This window comes from Petaurus breviceps, unplaced genomic scaffold (genome assembly GCF_028583685.1).
Source record: "Petaurus breviceps papuanus isolate PSGF00001 unplaced genomic scaffold, PetGlider_PUasm1.0 175, whole genome shotgun sequence".
Taxonomy (NCBI): domain Eukaryota; kingdom Metazoa; phylum Chordata; class Mammalia; order Diprotodontia; family Petauridae; genus Petaurus; species Petaurus breviceps.
In genome coordinates this window covers 63,822,289-63,833,353 of record NW_027185764.1, presented here as the reverse complement: position 1 = coordinate 63,833,353, position 11,065 = coordinate 63,822,289, and the positions used below count along the sequence as shown (strand labels likewise).

Here is an 11,065-nt window from a genome sequence, read left to right as displayed (position 1 = left end):
GGTTTTTTGAAAATCGGTAATACCATGGACTTTTTAAAACCAAACATCTGATCTCATCAAAGTAGAGCCAGCTCTGATACTTAAAAAGGCTTAAAGAATTTCTGCCCTTATGGTACTGAGACTAGGTTGGGCAGTTAGGTTGCACAGTGGATAGTACACAGGGTCTGAAATCGGGAAGACCTGACTTCAAATCTGCCCTCAGACACTTACTAGCTGTTTGACCCTGGACAAGTCACTTAACTCTGCCTCAATTTCTTCACCTGTCAAACAAGCTGGAGGAGGAAATGGCAAACCACTCCAGTTTTTTTTGCCAAGAAAACCCCAAATGGGGTCACAAAGAATCTGATATAACTGAAAAATGACTGAACAACATTAAAAGGTCAAAAGTGACTTGCCCATATTTACCAACCAAGTGGTATTTGAACTCATTCTTCGCTGTACAATAACATATATGTTATGATTGTTTGGTAGGGGTTTATGGGGTGTTCAGGAAGGATTAGTACCTCTGGTGTGATGCTTTGCCAAGCCCTTTTCAGGGGTGCTTGTCCATTTTTGGTGTCCAACTGATTAACCAGCTCTCACCTGTGGCTCTAAGAAGCTGTAGCATGCACAGTGGCCATACCCTGGTAAAACTGTCTTGGCAGGCTGGCTAAACCAGGTTGACCTGAAACTTGTTGGTGAGTTGGGGTTGTCTACCCCAAGCCTGTGAAGACTTCCCCTGGTGGAAGAATGGGCACACTTTGTTCCAATGCTTTATTTTCCAAATGATGTTATGGAATGCTTAGAAATTCGTCAGGCATCAAAGATGCTAAGGTCTTCCCACTACATCCCAGGCCATTTCCAGTCATTATGACTTTTCTCCTGACACCAGACTTTGATGACTCTGGAAGAGAGAGTGAGGCTAAAGACTTTGTACAACTCCGCCTCTCTTAAATCCAATTCACAAACAAATGTCATGGGTCTTCTTCAAAGTGATGGACCAACAACCACAATTGTTTGGTTACCAGAACATTCAGTTAACCACAATACCCCATTCCCCAGCCAGTTGGAATAAAAGAGGTTTTGCTGTTATTTTCAATGAGGAATTGTACGATAAAAGAGGCGACAAATTTCTTAAAAAATATATTTCTAAATACAAAAATCAGAAATCAGAGTATCAAGCCTCAAATTTTAAAGATGAGAAATTGGAATTCCATGGAGATTAAATGATTTCCACAAGGTCACACAGCTAGCACATACTAGAATTGAGATCTAATCACCTAGTAATTTTCCTCTAGCTATCCACCCTAGATAAACATAAGCTTAGGCAACCTATGGTACTTGATTTCTTTCAAGTCTCATCAAATATCCTACTTTCTTTAAGAAGCCTTTCCTAAATCCTCCTTAGTTAATCTGCCTTGACTCTAAGACTTCCCCCAATTTATCATATATATTTTTTTTCTCATGCATCTGTTTACATTGTCTTTACTTCTATGAATTATTTTCTTTCTATCCTACATATAGCTTGCTTTGTATAGATGTGTTTGTGTGTTGGCTCCCTTGTTAGACTGTAAGCTCCTTGAGGGCAGGGCCTGCTTTTTGTCTCATTTGGCATCTCCCGTGCTTAGCACAGTGCCTGGCACATAGGTATACACTTAATAAATGTTTATTGATTGTCTCCCCTATTATACAGTGATCTCCCTGGGCCCAGGAACTGTCTTTTTGTTTTCCCCCACCTTTCTTTGTGTCCCTAGCACTTAGCACTTTGCCTCATACATAATTGTTCAGCTGTTTTCGGTCATGGCCAAGTCTTCACGACCCGGTTTAGGGTTTTCTTAGCAAAGATAATGGAATGGTTTGCCATGTCCTTCTCCAGCTCATTAGACAGACAAAGCACTGAGGCAAACAGTTAAGTGACTTACCCGGAGTCACACAACTAGTAAGTGTCTGAGGCTGGATTTGGACTCAGGTAGATGTGTCGTCTTGACTCCAGGCCCAGCACTCTGTTTACTGTTTCATCTACTTGCCCTTTGCGTATGATAGACATTTAATAAGTGCTAGCTGACTGACAGTGAAGGTAGCAAACTTATGCTGCTTTGATGTTATAGGGGATCAAAGAGTTCTCCTAATAATGTGCCTGCACCATTAATTTGCACTGATTTCTTCCTCTGGTATATTAGTTACGTATGTAGATGTTTCTTCATCTGTATATTATAAGTATCTCTAGAGCAATAAGTTTTCAATCAAGAACTTATTAAATGTGTACTCTGGGCCAGAGATTGGGAATACAAAGGAAAAGCATAAATAATCCCTGCTCTCAAGAAACTTAACATTTTAATGGAGGAAACAACATGCAATAAATGATTACACAAATAACCTACACACGAGGAAAAACACCCAAATAACCCACATACATAAGTGTACAGAATTCATACATACATCTATACATAGTAGAAGGAAAGTAATCTTAGACAGGATGGCCCTGTCGCTTGTGAGGACAGGGAAAGGGCTCCGCAAAGAGGTGGCCCTTGAACTGAGTCCCAAAGCAAGCCAAGGGTTCTGAGAGTCAACAGTGAGCTGAGAGAGCCTTCCAGGCATGGAAGGCAACCTATGCAAAGCCATAAGAGAGAGGGAATGTTGTACTGTGTGTGCATTGTGAGGAACAGACTAGTAGGGCTGAAGTGTAAAGTGAGTGGGGAGTAGTGTCTTAAAAGGTTAGAAAGATAAGAGGTGGCCAGAACTTTAAATGAAGACCAGACTCGCGTTGTATCTTTTTTTCTTTTTAATCCCATGTACCAAATACAGTGTATTGCATGTAAATAGATGCTTAATAAATGCTTGCTAAATAACAGTTGCATAACAGGTTCCTATCAAATTACATTAATACCATGTTTCTTTTCCCTGCAGAATTTCAGAGGCAAGAAAGTGTGAAATCCCAGAGTAAAGGCGTCCAGTTATATGACACACCTTATGAGCCAGAAGGCAATGGTGTGGATTCAGATTCTGAAAGCTTGGTCAGCCAGCGTTTACGAGAGAGCAAGTTACCCCAGGATGATGACAGGCCCGCAGATGAGTACGATCAGCCTTGGGAATGGAACAAAGTCACGATTCCAGCCTTAGCAGGTAAAAGAATGAGAGTTAATAGCTGTGTTTTTTAAACAGTCTATCCTGTATATATATTCACTACTACAGAAGATGCACCAAGTTCTCTGTAGTCTCTCTGAAATAAGTAGCAGCAAATTCTATCTGTTTACTCCCTGTGATCATTCCACCAAAACCCCTTTTTTGTGTTTTGGTGGCCATTGGCATCATTTGAGGGGGCAACTTTACATCTCTGAAAACATATATCCATTGAATTAAGGAAGTTTACATACCTTTTCCTTGAAAACTCAGCGATGTCTGTGTAGATTATTGCCAAAACTGTCCCAATCTCCTTGAGTTAGGTAAATCAGTGTCCTAAGAAAAGGGAGAGATATGAGGGAGATGACCCTAGCAGTGGCAGAATCTTCCACTGCTGGGCCCAACTCTTATTCCTCTTAGATTCCCATCCCCACAGTCAGCCCTAGTTGCCCCTGCACTGACCTTTCAGAAATTTCCTTGGCCTTTCTCCTTAAAGTATCTTGGCCCCTGAAAATCCAGCCCTTGCCATTTGGTTGATTTCTCTCCAATCACTTTGTTTTGCTTGAATCATATTCACCAACTGGATGCTTAGCTCAGCTCTTCCTTCTGAGAAACTTGTTGTGTTAAGGTAGCTTCTAGGCCCAGACTCTGTAACAGTAGTAAGTCAACCCATCAGTAAGCAATTTTTTTTTTGCTTTTTTGTTTTGTTTTTGGAGAGGGAAAGGCAGGGCAGTTGGGGTTAAGTGACTTGCCCAAAGTCACACGGGTAGTAAGTGTCAAGTGTCTGAGGTCAAATTTGAACTCAGGTCCTCCTGACTCCAGGGCCAGTGCTCTATTCACTGCACTGCCTAGCTGCCCCACAATAAACCTTTATTAAGCACCTGCTATTTCCAGGCAGCTAGGTGGTACAGTGGCTAGAGTGCCAGGCCTGAAGTCAGGAAGATCTGAGTTCAACTCTGGGCTCAGACACTTACTAGCTGTATGACTCTGAGCAAGTCACTTCACCTCTATTTCCCTCAGTTTTCTCCTCTTTAAAATGGGGATAATAATAGCACCTACATCCCAGGGTGGATCAAATAAGACAATAATTATAAAGCATTCAGCACATTATAAATGCCTGGCACATAGTAAGCACTATCTAAATGTTAGCTATTTTTCTATTCTCTTGTATATGCCAGACATTTTGCTAAGTGCTGAAGATATAAAGAAATGTGAAAGAACTATCACAGCTTTTCTCAAGTAGTTCCTAATCTAATGTGACCTCCAGTGACAAATGTTACCTTTCTTTTGAGTCCACGTTACTATCAGGCCTCTGGAATCATAGAATCGCTCCATGTTAGAACCAGTAGGGACCATCTAGTCCATAGGTTCCCAAGATGGGCAGTGCCTCCCCCTGGGGTACACTGGAGTGATGGGGGGAGTGGGGCAATTAAATAAAAATAAGGCTTAGGCTAAGGAGCACTGAATAATTTTTTTTAAAGGGCAATAGGCCAGATAAGTTTGGGATCCTATGATTCCAATCTAGCCTTGAGATTTACTAAATAGGAGAGCTGAACTACAGGGCACTGAGTGAGCCTGGTGACCAGAAGCAGCCTTCCTGTCTCTTCCTCTTTCAAAGCCTGAACATCCCACCAAGTCCCATTTCCTGTCTGAGGGTTGGTTGCCTCCAGCTCTCAACTCATTTGCAAAGCAGAGAGAATGATTAATTATCAATCAATCAATATTCAACTTTTTTGTTCTCAGGTTCCAGGTCTGACCACTTTCCAGGTTCTCATCAAGCAGGTATTCCCTAGGAGAATGTTTTCCTAAAACTCTGTCATTACAGTTTTATAGTATCAAAAATCCCTTAAAAATACATCGAGTGATGCATTTTTACATACACCTTCCACCAAAGGAAAAGGAGGGTCTTTCTCTCTCCAAGGATTTTAAAGAGAAAGAGATTTTTTTAATGTAGAATAAAAGTTTTTTTCTTCTTATTGTATTATTCTAATCTCTTCCATACATAGGGGAGAATAATAGAGAAATGAGATTCCAATTGTCTCCACTTCATTTAAAAAACCTTTTCTCATTTATAATTAGTTAATGCTAATTTAAATTACTCTGAGGTACCACTTTACAGCCATCAAATTGGCAAAAATAACTTCAGTAGCAACACTAGTATTTGTGAATCCTAAAGAAATAGGCTCACTCATGCATACATCATTGGTAGAATTCAACTGAATTAAGTACCTACTCAGTGCAAGGCGCTGTCCCAGGTACTAAACTACACATTGATAGGACCTTTTTCAGAGATTTTCTGGCAGTATACAAGAATCAGAAAAATAATTATACTCCGATTCAATCTCATTAGATTTATACCCTTTTGTTATCCTAAAGAAAAAAATGACCGAGAGAGTTGATAGAAAGATACATACATGCATACATAACATTATTTGTAATCATAAAATGCTATAGACAGCTTCATTGCCTAACAAATGGTGAATAACTAAATATGTTGTAGTATAGCAGTGTAATAGAATACTACACCATCGTTAAAACAATGAAAATAAGGAAAATAGAATTGTAAGACTTTTGGAACGCTTCATTTAAGATGGTACAAAAGTGAAGAAAGCATAAGTATATATACTTACTGTGACTATATTAAAAGAAAAATGCATTTGCAAATACATGGATGGATAAACAAACACAAACAGAATAAGATACCAAGCAAGTAACTAATAAGCTTTTTTTTTTTTTTTGCCTTTTGGAGGGCAATTGGGGTTAAGTAACTTCCCCAAGGTTACACGGCTAGTTTTTTTGTGTTTGGTGCTAAGTGTCTGAGGCTGGAACCAAACTCAGGTCCTCCCAACTCTGGGGCTGGTGCTTTACTCACTGCACCACCTAGCCGCCCCTGACTAATAAGCTTTTATGGATGTTTTGTATGTAGAAAGATGCTGGAATGGTTTGCCATTTCCTTTTCCAGTTCATTTTACAGACTGAGGAGCTGAGGCAAACAGGGTGAAGTGACTTGTTCAAGGTCACTGAGCCAATAAGTGTCTGAGGCCAAATTTGAAATCAGTCTTCTTGACTCCAGGCCCAGCACTCTGTCCACTGTGCCACCTAGCTGCCCCATAGAGCCATGGAAATTGGTACCAAATTGAGAAATGAATGACCTGTGAGTCTACCGAAATAGATTCAGGTCTTAGAATTCTGTACCTGGGTACATCACAATTTTGATAACTAGTTCCCAGGAGGATATTTTAGGGTTTTAAAAAAATTTTGATAATGATCCAATGAATAGGAACTCTAGATGAGGGGAGTCTAACTTATACCTGGATCAGAACTGCCAGGGCAAAAAACTATCATAACATTCTGCAATAAGAATATCTGTTCGGATCATGTTTGGATGGCATCCAAAAAGCTTAAAAAATCGGCCCTGAATTCCTGTAGATGCCAAGGAGGGTCTTTGATATCCCACGATCTACTCAGCTCTCTCTTGTTATCTCTTTCTGCAACTGTCAGATAATAAACTATTGTTATAGGTTTGCCATATAACTACTAAAGGGGAGGGGGTGAGGTATGTACTATGTTTACTAAGCTAGGTCCTTTTCCTTATCGGGGATAATGACACTTGCATTATTCACCTGTTAGATTTTCAATTCGATTTCCAAGAAAGTACTACTGTTGTAACCCCAAAAGATGTATCACTTCACAAAGTCATACCAGCTACTGATTGCCAGGGATGCTGGAATTCCCTTGTAGTTATCCCTGCCTTTCAGTCCTGTTTCCACAAGATAGCTCAGATTCTTCTCCTCCTTTCCAGTCACACAGCCCTATTGTATTTCAAAACCTTATTACCTCTCACCTGAACTATTATCGTAGCTTCCTAATTGCTCTCTCTGCCTCTGGTCTCGCTTCACCAATCCCTTTTCCATATAGCTTCAGAGGTAATGTTCCCAGTGCAACGATCTGACCATGTCTCTCTTCTGATCTAAAAGCTCCCAGGGAGTATGTCTCTCTTTCCTGTAGGATCAAATACAGACTCATCTTTGGGTTTCCAAAATCCTCTCCAGTCTGGCTTTAGCAAGCCTTTCCAGGGTTGTATTCTGTGTTGCAGCCAAATGGACCTGGGTGCTGTTCATTATCACTATCTCCATGCTTTTCTTCCCTGGGGGACAGCAGAAAATATACTTGCTCTTGTGTCAGATCCCACCTTTGATCCTCACTCCCCTGGTGACCTTGAGCAAGCTTAACCTATCAACCTTTGTTTCCTTATCTGTAAAATGAGGGGGTTGGACTGGATGGTCTTCGAGGTCCCTTCCAAATTTAGAGCCATGATCCTCTGACCTTCTGAATGCTTTCTCCTCATCATTTCTCATAGGAAGCCCAGCCCATTGTCCCCCATACCTCCAGTTTTTAATGCCCTCACAACTGCTTTGTCCATATTTTGTATTTAATTTTCTCTGCACAAATGGCAGATTAATTTTCCGTGTTATTCTCCCCTCCCCAAAAGAGAACATAAGGTCTTGACGGGCAGAAATTGTCTTTTTTTTTTTTTAATTCTTTGTATATCTAACAACCAATATAGTGTTTGACACTTTAGTGTTGGACCTGTGATTTCATCTAGAAGTTGAGACATTCCCATGAAGAACTTGTTCTACCAGAACAGGACCTTCTCTGTGATTTACAGTCGTAGAGTTGCCTGAATCACAGGGGAGACTTTAAGTGATGTGCAAGTTAACACAGGCAGTATGTATCAGATGTGGGGCTTGAACCCAGGTCCTTCCGACCTGGAAGCCAGCTAGACTCTATCCTACACCCTAGACTGCCTCTTTGTCTTCCCCTCTCCTTCCTTCTCCCTCCCCTTTCTCTCATTCCTCTCTTCCATCTCTCCTGTCTCCCATCTCTGTCTCTTTGTCTTTCTCTGTCTCTCTCCCTCACTCCTTCCCTCCCTTCCCCACCTGTTTCTTTGTCTCTCTCTCATTCTTTCTCCCATTTTTCTCACTAGCTGTCTCTTTCTCTCTCTTACTCTCCCTCTCTCCCCTTCCCTCTCTCTCTCTCACTCTCTCTCCCTCTTCCTCCTTCCCATCTATCTCTCCATCTCTTTGACCATGTCTCTCCCATCTCTCTCTGTTTCATTGTGTTTCTGTCTCTTTGTCTTTCTCTCTCCTATTTCTCATACTAGCTTTTCCCCATATTTCTCCTGTCTCTCTTTCTCTGTCTTTATGTCTTTAATTCTTGTCGTCTTTTTGTCTTTGTCTCTCTCCCATCTCTCTCTCCCGTCCCTATCTCTTGTCCATCTCTCTGACTTTGTCTATCACTTTCTTTGTCTCTGCTTCTGTCTCTGTCTCTCTCCCATCCCTCTCTGTCTGTTTATCTATCTCTGTCTCTCTGATTCTCACTATCTATTTCTTTCTCTCTTATTCTTTCTCTGTCTCTGTTTCCACATAGTAACTGCTTAATAAATGCTTGTTGAATTAAAGTGACAGTTGAGGAAAGTTTTCATTAGTATGTGTTCCCTTAAAGACCTTTGGAGAAGAAAATGGTAGAAGAGCTTAGCAGGCTAATGAGGACTAATTAATGTAATGTGATTGCCTTTCTCAATAGCTATAATAACCACAGTACTTGTAAACCCAAGCACTGCAGTCATCTTAGAAATGTTATTCTTCTGTAAAGAAAAGTAAAGCTCATACCAGTCTAAAGGATGAAGAATTATGTTAGCTTTGGTCTTTTGTTTGGGGATTGGGATTTTTGTTAATGTTGCTGACTTGCTTTTTTAAAAAAGCCAATTAGCAGGGCTTAAGGAAATGCCTATCTTTCCATCCTTCTTTGTAACAGTTTGCTTGAAATTTTGTTAAATTGTCCCAGATCTCTTCATACATGAAACCTTAGGATATTGGAAAGAGGAGGGATTTGTTGAAAAGAAGGGAATAAATCTGAATTGTTATTACTATTGTTGCTTTGAATTTCTACAGTACTTTCTCCCTTTTCAAGATTCTTTGACATCATGGAAAGGAGAGAGCGTTTATTTTAAAAAGATAAAGGTTTGATAAAGAGAAATGCCTTGTAATGTCTTAAGTTCTGTGTTTGCAAATATTTCCTTGAAAACTAGAACCCATATTCCATAAAATCAGTGCACTGATACGACCTAAGTAGAATTCTGTGTCAACACTTTCAAAGTCATACATGTTGTAAAGTGTCAAATGGTGCTAGGCCTTTATGGAGTCATGACTTATGCTTTCTCTTGGAATTTTGCTACCATTATTTACCTGAGGCTTTCAAGAAGAGGCAGGCAAGAAACATTTTAAACTCTCAAAAGTCTTGACCATTACCATGTTTCCTTTCCCCCATCCAGCAGCATAAGTGTGCAGCCATTGGCTAAAATTCACCCAATGCCAGAAAACATTAGGAACATTTGGCTTTTGATGAGTCCCAGCAGCACGGGGCAGATCCTGAGGATCTGATTTCACAGCCCAACAACCCACACAGCTTACAAAGGAAAACAATATAGGATCTCAATGGGAACAGAAGGATATTGTAAGTTTAATCAGCCTTGCACGCCACCTACCCTTCCACCAGCAGGAATCCTGCATTTTAGACAGGAGAGCATCTGTTTCTATCCAATTTTGAAACTCCCATTGAAGCCTTTCTAGGAACAAATTGTGTGGTCACAGCCACAGACCTCGTTACCAGGTGGGTTCTTAAATTCACTTCCCATTCACTCAGAATGGGCAGCCAAGGCGTGGAACTTGACTTTCTTTGTGAGAGTCCATTGGTCTCCCTGGAAAAAGGAAGGGGTGCACCACAGCTGTGGGCAAGTCACTGAAAAGATACTCTCCAAAAAGCTATTCACATCCGGGACTGAGCTCTGGGCTGAGTACCTTAAAGTGAGCTTCATGATTTCCCTAAATTTTCTACTTTCTCTTGCTTGTCAATTCTGAGTTGGTTTTATCCAACTTGTGGAGGGTCTATAATCACAGGATTAGAGATTTAGAAGGGGCCATTCCGTCTGGTTCCCATCATTTTATTGATGAAGAAACTGAGGCACATTTTTAACCCTAAAATTCATTGAATATGCATAGTATCCTACTAATGCTGTTTCATTTCTGAATGTAGCCCACACAGAGAGAATATGTGGGCTGCCTGTCCAGTTTGGGGAACTCTTAGAAACTGACTTATTTAGAATGAAGCATTCTGCATTTTATACCTAAAATGTGCCTACAGTTTTTATTTAGAAAGCAAATTAAATGTGGACTACTAATAACAGACTTTCAAGTTCTTTCCAGTTTTCAAGGGACATGAAGACTTGTCCCAAGTATCTTTTTTTGACGTTGAGGATTATAAGTCAGAAAGAAGAAGGTTTGTTTTAACCAAAAATTGAAATAAAATGTAAGGGTTTTAGTATAATTTCCAAATGATCCTCAGAATAAAACTCAGTAAATCACTCCACAGATTAACCAAGGTGATTATAAGATTTTAGGATAAGAAGAAATCAGCTAATCCAACCCCTCATTTTATAGAAGCTGAGGCTTGAAGAGCACAGGGCTTGGATTCTTTTTTTCTTTTGAAATGTTTTATTTTCCATATATGTGTATGTACACACACGCACAGAATGTGTGACATCAGTCACTCCCCAAAGATATTTTCCCTTGTAACAAGTAGAAAAAGTGTAACAAAACCAATAAATGCTTTGTCCATATCTGTAAATGCATGCCTCATTCAAATTCTAGCTTTCGCTGTGAAGCGGCACACATGTTCAGCTCTCAATCCTTGAAGTCACAACTGAAGTTCTAAAGTCTTTTTAAGTATTTTCTTTTACATTGTGATGGTCTGCTGATATCAATTCATGTAATTTTTACCAAGTTATTACTCTGACATTTGGTTACATTCACCATTGATGAGAGTTAGAGTGGTTCAGGTAAAAGAACAATGGCTTGATCCTCATTTGATTGTGCTTTGCAGATATAGCATTTCTTTTACAAATTCA

At 40.1% G+C, this 11,065-nt stretch overlaps 1 protein-coding gene and 1 long non-coding RNA gene across 2 annotated transcripts in view; one reads left to right on the top strand and one right to left on the bottom strand.

Moving 5' to 3' along the window:
* SHB (SH2 domain containing adaptor protein B) overlaps positions 1-11,065 on the top strand; it is a 352,341-nt gene that overhangs the window by 201,847 nt on the left and 139,429 nt on the right. Inside the window, exon 3 of the mRNA XM_069085291.1 lies at positions 2,887-3,102. Within this exon, the coding sequence (XP_068941392.1) occupies positions 2,887-3,102 (216 nt within the window). The remainder of the gene's footprint in view (positions 1-2,886; positions 3,103-11,065) is intronic.
* Positions 2,960-11,065, bottom strand: part of LOC138158937 (uncharacterized) — a 40,154-nt gene continuing 32,048 nt past the window's right edge. The window contains exons 2-4 of the long non-coding RNA XR_011167769.1: positions 3,562-3,747; positions 3,354-3,435; positions 2,960-3,094 (exon numbers count right to left, since the gene is read on the bottom strand). This is a non-coding gene — a long non-coding RNA (uncharacterized lncRNA). The remainder of the gene's footprint in view (positions 3,095-3,353; positions 3,436-3,561; positions 3,748-11,065) is intronic.